General features: G+C 35.5%; 1 protein-coding gene across 1 annotated transcript; it reads left to right on the forward strand.

Annotated features, from left to right (window-relative positions):
• The first annotated feature begins 1,119 nt into the window (after positions 1-1,119).
• LOC115963834 lies at positions 1,120-14,900 on the forward strand. Its single transcript, XM_031083021.1, has 4 exons — positions 1,120-2,297; positions 5,326-5,590; positions 12,986-13,163; positions 14,117-14,900. The coding sequence occupies exons 1-4, from the start codon at positions 1,223-1,225 to the stop codon at positions 14,693-14,695; spliced, it is 2,097 nt and encodes a 698-aa protein (XP_030938881.1). The 5' UTR covers positions 1,120-1,222; the 3' UTR covers positions 14,696-14,900.
• The last annotated feature ends 1,684 nt before the right edge of the window (positions 14,901-16,584 follow it).

The raw sequence follows: 16,584 nt of genomic DNA on the forward strand, positions 1-16,584 counted from the left end.
TATAATAGATGCAAATTATTAACTTTTATCAAAAAAAGAAAAAAAAAAGTTTATGAGCAAACACAATGTGCACTGCTTAGAGGCTAGTAGAAGATAACAACCTGTTTATACCTAAACCAAACCCTTACAATAATAATTTCAACATGTCAAAGGGAACAAATCTTTTTGAAATTGGAGATGATGATGAAGTGAGCAAAAAGTTGAGACAATCCAGAAAAGCTTGTGCAAAGAAACTAAAAAGATACATGTGCCAAATATTTAAATAAATATGGCGTATGCTAATTTTTAGGAAAAAGATGAGTTGGTTGTGTATACACTAATTGTTAGAAAAAAAAAAAAGATGTGTCAAAATTTTAAAATTTAGATATATTAATAGAAAAAAAGAAAAAGAAAAAATAAAAGGGATCCGTAAGTCTTGAAAAAGAAAAAAAAATCGTGTCTTAGTGGAAAGTCTTTTTTTTTTTTTTTTTTTTTTTTTTTTTAGAATGTGTCTTAGTGGAAAGTTTGGGCCGTTAGTTTTTTTTTTTGAAAATCTAAAATTTAGGAGCAAATCTAAAGTATAAAACGTGAAATTGTATTTTTTTTTTTCAATTTAGCTAAAATTTAGGAGTTTTTAAGATATTATTTTACATATCTAACCCTATTAGGAGTCCAAATAGGGAAAAATTTGAGGGTATTTTAGATATACAAAATTAGGAGTCAAAATAGAGAAGGTCCCTTAAATAGTAGTATAGATATAAATAGATGATACATGAATTGGGTCCATAGGTCAAACTCGGTTAAATCGGATTGGTAGAAAATATGTCGCGAAAATAAGTATCAATAAAGTTTAAATTTTATTTTTTTGTCCTATATTTACCCAAAAAAAAAAAACTATAAAATATTACAGGATGTCCAAATTCTAGAACTCATTTTGATCATGACCTGTTATTATTTAGTCTATTTTAAAAGGAAAATTAATGTTCAAATTGATCATTTGCAATTAAAAAAAAAAAAAAAAAAAACTCTACCGTTCAAACTCCACACCCGTAGTGCACAGTCACCCGCACGTGCAAGCCAAACGTGTCAGGTGCGATCATTCAGAGCTTGTATATAAAGGGGTTAAAGCAAAACCCCTTCAAGACTCTAGACATTGAAAACAAACCAAAAGCTCTGTCTCTCTCTGTCTATCTCTCTCTCTCTCTCTCTCTCTCTCTCTGTGTTACAGTTTTGGCATTTTGATATGGATTCTGATACTTGCGTTGGATTCAAACGAAGAATCACTGATACTGGAGACAATCAACAGAGTGTACCTCCACCACAGTCACCGCCAAAACCCTGTACCAATCCCAAGGAAGTGGAAGAACTTGAGCAACATGTATCTGACAACGACAACAACAACAACACCAACAACTTGAGTTTCCTCTCCGACTCCAAGAAACCCAAGTGTTCTTCTCATTCTGAAGCTCCTTCTTCTGAGATAATAATCAATGAACAAAATCAAGAACTGGGTTTTTCTTCCGCTGCTGAAACTAGTCCAAATATGTTGGATTCTTTGCCTTCTGGGTGTGGCTCTTTTGTGAGAAAGGTTGAGGATTTTGGCCAAGAAGAGCCAAAGAATGAGAATTGCGAGGTGGGTGTTGTCTCTGATGGCGAGGCCAAGCAAGAAAAGTTTGATTTTGTTGAAAAGATTGACGATGGAATCTTGGTTTCTGGTTCTGCCGGCAAAGAAGAGAAGGACTCTGCTATTGAAGGGAATGACGATAAGTTGGGGAAAAAATTGGAACCTGAAAGTCTCTTGGAAGTGAAAAAGAAGAAACTTTTGAAGGAGCTTGAAGTTGCGTTGATGGCTGAAGATAAAACCAATGCTGAAAAGGTCTCTGATTTTGAGGGTTCTTTGAAGATTGAAGTGATTGATGAAACGGCATTGATTGAAGTGAATGATCAATGTGCTGCAGAGAAGAAAGGGAACAAGAATGGGAAGCAAGAAATGGATGGAAAGAAGGCGAAGCGGTCACGTAGAAGAGCGAAAAAGGCTTTGGAGATGAATGGAGGAGGGAGGCCTAAGAATGTTCTTGTGAGTGGTGAAACAAAGAAGAGTGGTGATGGAACCAAGAAGGTGTACTCGAGGAAGGAAATGGAGGCCTTGAGGTTTGCAAACATTGCAGAGCAGCGCAAGATTTGGAAAGAGATATACAATGGGCTTGGGGCTGTCGTGGCAAGGGAGTATGAAGACCTGGCCAGCTCTAAGCATGTCCGCTTGAATTTTGATCCTCGAAACCGCCTCGGGATGAAGGCAGGGGCTTCTTCCATTCTCAGTAAGTTTTGTTATTTCTTTCACTTTCTTTGTTGTTACTTATGGATTTTTAGTTCATAGAATTTTATTTGATTGGTGCAAACCATGATGAATGAACTTTTTGATGTGGATCTTTGTATTAATTCCCCAATAACTCATAGAATTCCTTTCTTGTATCTTGTGTCATTTGAAGTCTTTATTGTTTGGAAGAGTCTATGCCATCATTGCCAATTTTGCTGGCTTGAAGAATCGCGAGGATTGTGGTTTCCATGCAATATAATCATGTCAGTGAAAATTCACTAGCTTGAAGAGTTGTACCAGATTGTGGTACAGTTTGTGATTAATTGTCTAAAAACATTTAGAGGTTAAAGTAAATATATGCGATATAATGTATTCCTGGCAGCACACTTTTAAAAGAAAATTTATTCATGGCAGCATCAAGAATGTGCACTTGGTTCTTCTTTTCTTTCTATACTGATAAAAGCATTACAAGCCATGTTCAAGAGATGACCTTAGATGTCTAAAATCTAATGGTTGCTCAAAATTGGGAACACAATTAATTTAAAAAAAGCATGCATGAGATAATCTTTCTTCTCTATGTAATGTAAAGGAACATAGCTTGCTCTTGAAGGCCTAAGTTTTTTTTTTCCTTCTAAATATTCTTAGATATCGTTCTTTACTGTATTGTTGTAAGGTATACTATTATATTAGTTTCCATTTGATGTTAAAAGAATTTCCTGCATTGCCTTTAATTTTCTTGGAAAACCTTTATTCTAAATTAAATCTGTTGTGATATTAAATTGATGCAAAGGAATATCACCTGGTTTTGAGGCCATCCAGCGGTCCTATATTTACTTTTGCTTGTGTAGTTGGTTTCAACACGATGCTTAGGCAAGGGATCTATGAAACATGTAGAAGTTTGGGCCCCTTGTATCCTGAACATGCTGGAAGTTTAAGCCCCTTGTATGCAATCTGTTTGATTGCATTGGGCATCCTTTTGTTTGAGTAAAAACATACCTGTTTAGTTTGTGTTTGATTGCTTTCAAATCCCTTTCTTTTTTATTAGTTTTGTTGTCCTATGGATTTTTTATTTTTTATTTTAAATCCCTTCTACCTCCAGTTCATTTTGTCTTTTAATTAGTCATCATTATATATTTCAATTAATCACGTAGCAATTTTTTTCCTGGCTTATTTCAAGAAGAGAGTATATTTTGAGAATTGCAATCAAATGGGCTGTTATGCATGTTATCTGTAATCAACATTCTACCTTCTAATTTGGCTATCCATAAGAGATGTAAGCAGCATTCTCCATCAGATTGTGTTCTGGGTAATTGGTGTACCATATAACTGGTAACCAGTTCCATTCTACCTTCCACAATGATATGTCTTCTTGGTAACACACACTCCATTTGTTTTGGCAGAAATTCCACATTCTTTTGGTGTTTAGTATGATGAAAAAATTCAAATCGACGGTAAAAATACTTTTTAGGACTGAAAACGTTTTATGGAATGGTATATACTCAATGGCCCCCCATGAATAAACTACACTCCGCAAAAAAGCTCTTCAAAGGATGTGTGGTCTCTCTTATCTTTGCACCCTTTCTCTCCATGGTCTGATCCTTGACCGTCGTTGACCGACAACTGATTTTTCCCCAAATAACCTTTTTTTGCTCAAACTTTTTTTTTTTTTTTGGGGGGGGGGGGGGGGGGGGAGTGGTGTGTTGGCTTGAGGCTCCCAAAAATAAAAGAAGCTTTTTTTTTTTTTTTTTTTTTTCCCCTGTTTGGAGTCTCTCTCTTCTTATTTTTGGATGAAAGTCTTTGTTCAGATAGTTAATTGGATATTGGATTACAAAAAATATGAACGGTTTTCCATGCGTGCCAAACAACAAGAAATGTTTCCTGCCTTATTTTCAAGGTTATGACTGAATATAGGAAAACAAGTCATTTTCCAGAAAAATTCATGCACCTAGGTGAGCCATGGAGTGCTCATTGTGAGACTGGAACCAAAAGCTGCATTGTTCATGTTTTGAATCTACCTTCTGCTTGATTTAATCCATAAAGTGTAGCCAAATTGATGTGCTAATTCCAGAGGTCTTTGTCAAAGTATTTGGATCTTTATTAGGGTTTCTAGTGGCTTCATTTTTGCATTTACTTCTTGCTGCTGCTCAAGTTTTGTAATTGGTTCATTTCTCAAAATATCTTTTGGGTTCTGTTTTCACTTTAAAAAAAAAAGAAAAAAAAAGCAGGTTACTGTTTAGGATCTTTGACATTTATTTTTTCTTTGATCATGACAATGTCATGGTGATTTTATATTTTTATGAACAATCCCCTTCTCTTTCCATTCTTGTATCCCATTCTCTTAATTATGCAATTGCTCGCACACCATTTATTGTGCATAACCAGCTTGTTTTTGGTCTGCGTATGCTAAGAAAGTTAGTCTTTCTCTGAGATTTTCCTCTTTCCTGAAAGACACTGTCAGTATTTTTTTCCCTCTTAAAAACATGTTGAGAGTCATAGACATTTCTAAGAGCTTTTCTTCATTCACCCTTTCTCACTTGGTAGTTGGCCCTAATTGTGTCGATTTGATGGTTCTAATTCTATTGTGCACAGGCGTGGTTGCTGCAAGGGGAACAAATCACATCTTCGTGCTTTGAAGAATGGCCTACAGGAATCTGCAGAAGACCTTATGTGCAACATACAACGTTTCCCACATAGATCCCTTGATTTGTACATTTGGGAACATTATGGTTGTAGTATACTGCTTGTGTACAGTCTTGTACATTGATATTGGAAGATTTAGGTTTTGGTTTCTAGAAAACATACTTTGGTCATGTGGATGATGATATGTTACATTCTTTTGTAAAGGAAAAGTAATAAAGTGAGCTCAATTGTTTGTCTAATTCATAGATGAATTGCAGATTATTTACCTGTTCACTGTTAGTTGCATAAATGTCAAGAGTTGAACACTTCATTTCCCTGTATTTCCTCTAGACAAGACATTTTGGTTTTCAGGACTATGTGACATTGCTAAAATTTTATGATGCTTTCAGGGGAAGCATGTCCTGAAAATATGGATAGTGATATTAAAAAGATGGAGAATATGGAAACAGAAAGTCTGTCTCCTTTGGATCCTGCATGTAGTCACATAGTTAGTGGTGAAGATGGCTACACAGGTCCAGAAGAAGAGTGCAGTGAAGATGATGACAGTGATGAAGATTATGCAAGCATTCAGAAACCTGCCTTTTTGGTTGAAGGAGAACCCGATTTCGATTCTGGTCCTCCAGAAGATGGATTAGAATATCTCAGGCGTGTCAGGTAGATTCTCTCTCTTTCTTTGTATTTTTTCTCAATAGACTCTTTTTCTTTGAAAAGTAAATCAAGGCTGATACCTGAGCATTGATGTGGAGCTGGTCTGTGGTTGTGGTCAAAAGTGGGCCCTGCATTATTTGGCGTGTGCTATATTTCTGCACCACGTGGCAAGATACGTTCCAAATTTGGCCTCATATTAGCAGATGCGCCAAGTTGATTCTGAAAAAGTCACACACATCCAAATATTTTCAGTCTCTCTCTCTCTCTCTCTCTCTCTCTCTGTCTCTCAGTCTCTCTACCTCTCGTTGTGTTTGGAATAGGAGGAATTGGAGTATTTTCAATTTTGTTTTTGCTCTTTAGGGGAATTGGGTATTTCTTTCTTTCCTTTTCTGTTCATGGTTAAATACGAAGGTAGGAAATATTAAAATCATAATCTTTATATGCGTTAGCTGCAATTTATTCCAATGGTGGATGCTTCCTCCCAGATCTCATATAAGATCAAATCCAAATGAAATTTTTTTACAAATCCTTCCTGATGCTAGTGTAGGAAATGGGAGATTGCTATTTCTAACAAGGCATGAGCCATTTACCTTATTAAAAACCTTAGTCCAGAAAGGAGGCCAGAGAAGGAAGGGAGGCTTGAGGGGAGCTGAAGGGGCTACATGTTGCTACCTTTTCATTTTATCAAGCTGCAAATTTTAGCTTTAGAAGTCAGGGACTTATTTAGCCAAAACAAAGTGGGAAGCCTTCTATCATTCACCTGAAGGTGGGGAGGATAGGAAACCCCTGTGTACATACATACATTAATAAATAAATGCAATTGCTTGGAGAAAGATGTTGGTTCTTGATGAGGGTCAAGTGAGATATTCAATATCTAGAATTGTAGCTTAATATGGCATAAGTGGTTGAGGTTTAAGACACTGTTCTTATTTGAAAATCTATGGCTGCGGTGTATGGAGAAGTATGTCGAGAGCTAGTTAGTTAGCGAAGGAATTCAGATTCAGTGTTAGTCTTTGAGTGGATTCTTGTAAATGATAAGGGGTCTCTCATTTGGAATTTTTTCTTTTGATAGGCAATGTAAAATATTATTAAAAAGGTAGCCAACCTGAGTACATTGGGGATGTACTGTGGGAGCAAAAATTAGGGACCAAAATTACAATAATCAAGTAGAACAGGAAAGGAAAAACAAGAAGAATGAGACAAAGCTACACTCCAATCAAGGAGAGTTTGCGGAAAAAAAAAAAAAAAAAAAAAAAAAAAAAAAAAAAAACTTAATCTCTAGCATAGAATGTTCACATCCCTCAAAACTTCTAACATTCCTTTCACGCCATATACACCACATCAAGCATTGCGGCACAAGTCTCCAAAAGTCTATATTGCAATGTCTCCTAAACTTACCCTGTCAAGACTCAAACAATTGAATAACCTTATGTGGCATAACCCAGTGAATTCCAAACAAACAGAATACCAATGACCACAAATCATATGCTATGGGGCAACGAAGAATAAGACGATCCACTGATTCCCCCCAACTCTTACACATATAACACCAATCAAGAACAAGAATATGCCTTTTGCGAAGGTTATTTGTTGTTAAAATCTTACCTAAGGAAGTAGACCAAGAAAAGAAAGCTACTCTTGTAGGAACCTTCAATTGCCACACCATTCTCCAAGGAAAAGAAATGAGTGTAGGAGGGTAAAAAGAAAGATAAAATCCACTCATTTAGAATTTTTTCAAGACATTGGAATGATGAAATCATGTTGTGGCTCTTTCTCCTGCAATCATATGGAATTCAAGATTTACAGCTATCAATTGGCGTTTATGTTCTTTTTCTACATATTCCCGTCTGCTGAGTTGGGAATTCATTTTTGAGTCATTCTTTAATTTGGCATGTGCTCATGGTGTACATCTATCCTGGACAATACAAGATGACTTCCAGCACATTATTTGCCCCATGGCTGCCTGAAATTTTTCTTTCATTTTAAACTCTCACCCCAACACTGGGTTCTTTGCAAAGCTTAAACCACTTTTCCCAAGGTTCATTCCTATACACTAGTGACTGATTTGTGCACTCCAAATTGGTTGCTACAGACCCAAGCACACTGGAGATGGACTAAGGGAACAAAACAATCAAGAGCCCAAATTACAAAGATCCTGCAAGTCAGAAATTGCAGAACATGAAAATGTTTGTAAAGCTAAACTCCACTTGAGCAAAGTATGAAAGAAGAAAGATTTAATCCCGTGAATAGAATGCTCGCATCTTTCAAAGCTTCTAGTATTCCGTTCCCCCCAAATACACCACATTATGCAATGTGCACAAACCTCCACAAAGCTATATTGCGATATTGGCTGAACTGGTCCTGCCATGAACATAACAACTCAATGACCTTTTGTGGCGTAACCCACTGGATTCCAAACAAGCTAAACACCATAGACCATAACTCATGCTATAGGGCAATGAAGAAGCAGATGATCTACCAATTCCCCACATTTTTTGGCCATACAACACCAGTCTATGACCATAGTTCTCCTCTTCTGAAGATTATCTATAGACAAAATTTTACCCAAGGCAGCTGACCATGAAAAGAATCCCACCCTAGGAGGGACCTTTGCTTGCCGCACCATTTTCCAAGGGAATGATGTGATGGTAAAAGGGGATAAAGTGTGATAATATCCATGAACCTTAATCCCTCTATTCTTAGGATACTGAGATTAGTTGTGCTGCAACTAGGATTGCCCAGCAAAATTTTTCAGCATCTTGAAATTTTTAGAAAACAGTTACTTGATTATATTTAGTATTTGTAAGACACTAGTCATGTTGAAAATTCTGTGGTTTGGACACTTGAGGGCACCATACTTGAGCCCAATGTTTGTTTGGATGATTATAATTTGGGCCCTAAGTGGGAGCTAATTTGAGGCCTACTGGCTGGAGCTTACTATTCATGTAACTGTAGCAAACAGTGTCACAGTGCTGAAATTTATATGTTTAATTATTGTGGGTACATCAGTGAGGGTTTTGGGGCCTTCTAGTAATATTTTACTTATTAATTATGCATGGTCCAGATTTGTTTATATCAATGATCAAGATTGAGTGTTATTTGGCTTTGTAATGGCTTGTATTGTTAATATGTTATCCATGTATTATCTGAATTGTATGGCTGCTTTTGAGCGTCTTGAGCCCTATAAAGTGCAATGTATTCTTTCACTAGGATTTACTTCTAACCCACTAGTGTGATGCTAGTAGTTATCCTGTGCTTTTCATTGAATTTTTATGATTCCAAGCATGTGTAATCAAGTCTGTAATCCCTTAATTTGGCCAGCCAAGGTTGCAAATCTGAAATCCTTTACAAACCCTAACCCCAATTTCCTAAACACTAGATTTTCGCCTTAACATCCTATGTCACATCCTTAGGATTAAGATCCAAATTGAGGTCATTGAAAGTGAGTGTGGCATTGTGCATGTAGGGGCTATGCCTACCGTATGAAGATTGTGTATAACAGTGGTTTAGTGCCTGGCATGGTGCATTAAGCTTGATTCTAAGATTGAACTACAGGCCAGAAAGTCCATTGATGATTGGTATCCTTTGTTGCTTGCTATAGTTTTCACTCTTAGCATGTTGTGGCTGCATTGTGGGGTCCGTTTGAACGTTGGCTTGAGGTGGCTGACCTGTCAATGTGAGATGCCAACTTATTTGAAGAATTTTTGAATTTCTAATATAGTGTGATTATTGGTTGAGGCTTCTAGTTGTGTTCCAATGGTAGCACTTCTTTGTGGCATGAGTGTATTGCAAGTGACTACATGAATTATTATGAGTAAAGTATAATGCTTGGCTTGGTGTAGGAATTCCTCTGTCATTGCTAAGGTTGCATTAGTGTGGCAGCTGGTCCTTTTTATAAGGGAATTTGACATAGTAGGAATTCCTGTTTTAGGCTATTATATAGATTAAAAATTTATGATCTTAGTCTCAACTTGGTTGAGCAATGGGAAATGATTTGTTCCCCAATCCAAGCTGGTTGGCTTAGGAGTTTGGAGGCTTCCTCAATCACATTCAACAGGGTTGAGTTCTTCCCACTTTGGGGGAGTTGGTACAGACACAAAATATAGGCCTTTAGTTATGCATACTTATGGACACATATACAGAGTGAGGACGGCCCAATTTGTAGCCTTATGGATAGAGGTTGCTAATAATTGGGCCAAATGTGTAATCACTTAATGTTTAAGATTTATTTCATTTATGTAATTGGTTATTTTCTTTCCTATTTGGTTTAGGAATTTAATTCATAATGTTATTTTCCATATCTATTAGGGTAATAAGTTTGGAACTAATTATGGAACATAGGGTTTGTATTGTTTTACAGTTTGATTGATTAATAAGATTTCTTTTGGATTTTTTTACCAATGGCTTGGGCTGACTCCAAGGTTATCTTTTTATTTTTCTATTCTTCAATCATGTTAAAAACTGATGTAATACAATGAGCTTTGATGCCAAAAGTGACAAAGGGCAAAACCAAAACAATATTGAACCTTGGCATAGATTTCCAAACTTTCTTCTCGAATAGAAAATAACTTTACTTAGTAAGAAAAGGAATTAAATTCTTAAACCAAAAATAGGAAAAGAAAATAACTAAATACATAAATAAAATAAATCCTCAACATTAATTGATTAGGCCTTAGGCCAAATTATTAGCAATCTCCATCCAAAAGGCCATTGGTTGGGCCATTTTCTTTTCGTGTGTAATTAGAGACCTATATCTTATGGAAGGTACATAATAACATATAATAAAAAAAGTTATGAAACTCTACTGGTCTTAATATTTTACTTATGAAAAAAAAAAAGTTAAAATAGTATATATAGTATATTTTGCCTATTAACTCAAATGGATTGTATAATTGCACAAAGTTTTTAAGTTTGAATTTTACATATTTCAATTTCTTAAAATTTTATATAGTAATTGTGAAAACAATTATCAATGGGATATATGATAATAATCTAGTCATATAAAGTTTAACATAACATTTTATAAAGCTCTCTTATGATTTATAATAAATAGCATTACTATGACAGCTATGATCAAAATAAAGTATTTGGTTCAATAAAAAATATCCAAAAGGCAAAGACCAAAAGTACAAAAATAGGACATAATCTTTATATGTGTCTTGTCATATGTCAACAAAAAATTGTATAGTTCAACACCTTAAGAATAGTGTTTGTAAAGTAAGTCATTAGTTCATGTCATTTTCCTTAAGATCGAGGGGTTAATTTTAATGATTCATATATTTTGAGCCTAAAAAAAGTTATGGATTACAAATTGGTGTTATATGTGCAAATGTAATGGTGAATCTGTAGATAACCTATTGCTACATTGTCCTATTGCTTTAAACTTGTGGTCCCGTGTACTTAACCTTTGCATTTTTTCTTTCTTTTTAATAAAATGTTATCACTTGTCCACAAAAAGAAAAATATTGGTTGAGTGATGTGGCTGCTGGTTTGATTGCCAAAATATGTGCATTGTTAGGATAAAAAAAGGAGCAAGATCTGCACATGGGAATACACTTCCAATCGGCAGTCAGAGTGACTTCATCACTAGTTTGCCAATCAACATTATGAAATCCAATGGGTCACTTCTTTTGAGGGAAGCTTTCTCCAGTTGTCATACGCATGTTGGAATCTTGATTGATTGAGCATGGGCTTAGTTGTAACTGAAACACATGTTGGATTGAGTTGGTCACATGTCTTGGAGTTAGTTAGGGAAGTTGGTTACTTTCAGCGCTTATTAATTAGTTGGATAAGCTTAGTTAGGGTTAGTTCACAGATAACACATTAATCACGTGTATATTCTTTAGCTCAATTACTGGGCCAATGGGAATGAGCCATGTGTGTGGCCAATGGGAATGGGTATGAGTTATATAAATTGAACCATGTTTCCTATCAAAAAAAAAAAAAAGAACCATGTAACCCCTCATTATCATGAATTAAAGAATAATGAAAGTTGTTGCCTTTGTGCATGTTTTCTCTTGGAGGTGGTGACTCTCTTGAAGTGGACATATTCTCATGCAATTATCAATCACTCATGCAAACCATCATCCATCCAAAACCCTAGATCAATCCTAAACATCCACTTAATCCATCTCTAACCCTAAAACCATTATCAACCATCAAATCCACCACTTAACTTTAAGGTCATTCCCGAAATCCTATGGCCTTAGGCATCAAATTCTAGCTTCTCAATCATCAAGAATCATCAACAAACCCTAATCCCTAATTGTGTTCCTTACATGCACATACTTTAATGTGTGTTTGAGGGAGAGAGAGAGAGAGAGAGAGAGAGAGAGAGAGAGAGTTTCCATGGTTCCTAGATCTCAAACGTTCTGGTCTGGGTATTCTTTTTTTTGCATGCATTTGGAAATTCAAGTTGCTGCATATTTTGTTTGACAGAAAAAAAAAATTGGATGAAGGACAGGCCAGAACTTCCAAAAATGTAATTATATTTGCTTATGGGGACAGCATGGAGTACCCTTCTTTGGGTCATCTTCTGGGGCCATGGATAGGGGAACGCCACCACCTCTCTACTTCCCTCTTTTTCCTTACCCAAAAGGAAGAATATGTAGTCTGACTGTTTTGGCTTTGCTTATCTTTTTCATCTTCTTCCTCTTGGACAAGTGAGCAGGCATACAAGTTCAGTCTCTGTAGGAGATTCCACACAGTTCAGATGAGCAACCTAAGAGGCAGGCACTATTTAAATTTGTTGGCATCTGCATTAGGTGGTGATTAGTTGACCATATAGACAATAATCCATTACTAGTATGGATGGCTATGTATGTTTCTTTTGAAGTTTTGTCTAGCTCCAAACATTTTGGCCTTTGTGGATCTGGTTTTTAATTTTGATCACTGCCAACCTGACTGCACATCTGATTGGGGAATTGGCTTTGCCAACTTTTGGAGGGAAATTCAATCTAATATTAATTATATTGAGCTTGGATTTGAGTTGGATCAAGTTATACACTGAAAGAACTGGTTGCGTAACTTACCAATAAAAAAGTTGAAAACTAAAAGTACTGTTTAGGTCATTTGCACAATTTATTGTTCAAGCTGTAAGGGAGGGGGCCCTAAAATTAAAAAATAAAGCACCTAATCAAACATTCACAACCCTGCCTTGTTCTGCTTTATTGAATATTGATCATCCTTGGTCAGGGAGTCATTTGGAGAAGTAGCATCCTCTAATTTGTGCAGAATTTGGAACACATTCCATCAGAAAACCCTTGTTGGTCAAAGAGATTTATTGGATCAAGAGGTCCACCAAATTTATTTATTTATTTGTTTTTTGGGATGGATCTTATATGTTATATGTTGTTTAACACTGAAATTATATCAAGCTAAGCAGTTTTCTCTCCTGTTTAGGTGGGAAGCTGCTCAGATTCCGAAAGTCAAGGTGGCAAAGCTTGATAGAAGTAAATTTAGCAAAGAACAGAGTGTTTATATGCCCCAGATTCCTAATATTGCTGAGTGTCCAGACCATCTGCTACCGCTGAAACAATGGGAGGATGCGTTTCTTGCTGATTTTACAGAGCTGCGGCTGGTATTTTTTTTCCCTTGCCTCAAGTACACTTAGTGCTTGGTTGATTGTGTTATTTTCATTTTTGTTGTGTGTGAAACTAATTATTCGTATGACTACATTTTGCTTCAAGTTGATGCCTGTATCTCTTTATTTCTTAATATTATGTGATAATTACCATTGTAAAACACAATTGGGGTTAACTAGAAGTTACTCTCCTGTGGTTGGGGGAAATTAGAAACACCTGCATATAGTTAGTAAAACCCCCAGAGTTTTGAAGTAAAATGAATTCATCATATTTTCTGTTTGAATTGATAGGTTTTACAATTTCATGTGCATGTTTCACATTAAACACGAAATTTAGCCCTCAGTTAGCTCTTTGAATAGACAAAGCCATTACAGAGTAGGCATTGAGGCCCAAATGAATGATAATTTTGTGTTTGAAGTGACATGTGTCACAGAGGAGAATCCATCAATTGTGACTAAAAGTATGAGGATTTTATTTCTGCTCCTGACAACAGTTTTAGTGATTGTTTCTAAAAGACGGGAGGTAATTTTTATTTGCTCCTAACTGCAGGAAGGTAATTTGCATTTTTCTTAGTTATTTTATTTTATTTTTATATTGCGCAATATGGCATAATGGGTAGAAAAGACTCGCCTTTTCAACAAACTCCATCCACACATGCAGCGTTCTATCTCAAGTTGGTTTTTGGAAATAACGTGAGGAGATTGCCTCCTATTACTGAAGGAAGTGAACAATTTTATCATATTCTTTCCCCTGTTTCTGCAAACACAAAAACTGCATTTTTGTGTGGAAATATTTGAAATAGTTAAATACATGCCATTGCTTAAAATTTATACATAACTCATAACTGGCAATTCTCCTAATGAGTTTTAGGTATGAAACTGCTACATTGTCATTTCTATGTGGAGAAACTGACATTTGTTTTTTTAATACTTAATTCTCTTAATATCAGGCCCTGTCGCATCTTGAGGGTTCCGATGAAAACATTTCTGGAAAGTTGCAACCAGCATTTGTTGTCAATGAAAAGTGTCATTCTGGCCAGCAATTTCAGGATATGGTTTTTGAAAATTTTGATAACCTTGTGACTGAGACAGTCCATTCCAAGCAGCCTCGTGATTGCTCTGGTTCCCAAACCTCCATTGATCAGCCTTCTTTGTTGACTGTAGAGGACCAAGCTTCCTCTCTACCTTCGGAGCATTCGGGCCCAAAAACTTCTGCAGATGAAAGTTCTGGCCCTTTGTTGTCAGAAATCTTAAGAATGGACTCTCTAGCTCGGGTGTCAACATTGAGGAAACGCATAAGCTTGGTGGAGAACATGAATACTCTGTCAAGAAATGATTGTGTGTGGCTATTCACCCTATGTGCAGTAGTTGATACTCCACTAGATGCTGATACTTGTGCCTCTCTTCGAGGCCTGCTTCGAAAGTGTGCTACAGTACGAGCTGCAAAGTCTGAACTTGATGATGAGGTTGTAATGCTAAATATTTTGGCTACAGTTGCAGGCAGGTATTTTGGGCAGTCGGGAAGTTAAAGCTTCCTGGTTAATTGTCTCCGCTTCATGAATAATGGACTTCAATTTATTTATCGAGTAGAGAGGAGAGATGATATATAAGAGAGTTCACTTGTATTTTAACTGGGGAGATGTGTGACCTTGTTAAAGGAACTGAGGATGAGGCATTTTGTTTTCTTACTCGGTTTGCTTATGGTAAAAAAAAAAAAAATCGTTGTCTGCGAAATGCAATTAGTATTAGAATGTTTAAACTTCATACCAAAGAGAGCATCCTACAGGACACACATGGAGATCGTTTGGTTCACATTACACATCTTTGACCATATGTGGAGTCTCAATGATTTTCCATAGTTATTTGACAATACTATGCCTTGTAACGAAAATAATACATGTGGCCGACTTTCTATTGAAGATCCATAGCAGACCTCAAAAGCCGATAGATTTTGATGAAGATCTACATGAACCGCGCCTTATAATAGGGCATCCAAGAGCCAATCCTCTCTCTGCATGCATGTACAGAAAAATCTCATAAAACAAGAGGGATATTGGTCTACATTAAAAAAAATAATTAGAGTGTTATATATTAATTCCTATAAAATAATTAGCAAACATCTTACAGTGCAAAATTGTTCAACAACAATATGATCGTCTTCGTTTTGAATTGATTTAAATTCATACCACCATATTATATAGCTACTTGTGAGAACTATACAAACTTATAAATCAACTCACCCACATTTGAAAGAAGGATGGAGATAATGAAGACGAAAAAGATTGAACCAACTTTGGAAAATTTGAAATACTTCTTTTAGTTACAATAGAGGTCATGTAACTACGAATATTTGTGAGTGATTTTATGATCAAAGAGTAGATTTGAATAATGTTCCTTCAAACCAGTTTAGAGGTAAATTTTGTCCTCTATCCTTATATATTATAAAAATCTCATGAAACAAAAGGGGAATTAGGTTATATTAAAAGAAATAATTAGAACATACTAGTGCTTTATATATAGATTCTTGCAACATATAATTACCAAACACGTTACAGTGTAATTTAGCTCAACGACAGCACTAATGCAGTATCCCCTTCATTATGGATTGATTTAAAATCAATACCAAGAAATTTGGGAGAACTATATACAAATGGAGTTGGCTGGAAAAATGGAGATGACTAAGACGAAAAAGAAGTTAACAACTAGTCTACCCATGTGTTTTGCATTAATGCCAAAAACAAAAGACTATTGTTGATATTTATAGCATACAAGTTGTTGCGATTAAAATAATGCAAACTCAAGTGTAAACTATCAAAAGTAATGATATCTCAATGAGTTCGAGTTTGAGTTCGATCTATAGGGAATAACCAGCACTAATGTAAAAACTTCTATCATTAAGCAGAAAATAAAAATATATAGTTGTTTGTGTATTTTTCATTCAAAAATGGAGCACGGTAATATTAAAACTACAATTAGAAAGTGCAAAATAAATTTGAGAGAAATTAATGGAGAAAACCACTAGGTATTCAAAGAACCACCTAATTCTTTGTCATATGAACCTGAATTATTTTCAACTCAATTTGGGTAGAGTGCCAACTCGTCTAATCAAAAGATAATACAATAAAATACTCAGACAAAGTGTAAAGTAGATTGAATTTGAGTTTATTAAACAAGTAATTCCATTGACATGCTACAAAGGAGACCGAGCATTCAATATATTCTCAAATCATAACGAATCATGGAGTTCGATCATTCTATATATTTAAAGCTCATATTAAATCTTAAGAACTTTTCAAACAGCAATGATTTCAAATAGTAAAACCTCAATCTCAAAATTCAATCATCAATTAATCCATATAAAGTACATAGAAAATTCAAAGAACTCATAATAAAAAATGTTAGGTTTCATCTCTAATCC

The sequence above is a fragment of the Quercus lobata genome, chromosome 10, assembly GCF_001633185.2.
Source record: "Quercus lobata isolate SW786 chromosome 10, ValleyOak3.0 Primary Assembly, whole genome shotgun sequence".
In the NCBI taxonomy this organism is placed as follows: domain Eukaryota; kingdom Viridiplantae; phylum Streptophyta; class Magnoliopsida; order Fagales; family Fagaceae; genus Quercus; species Quercus lobata.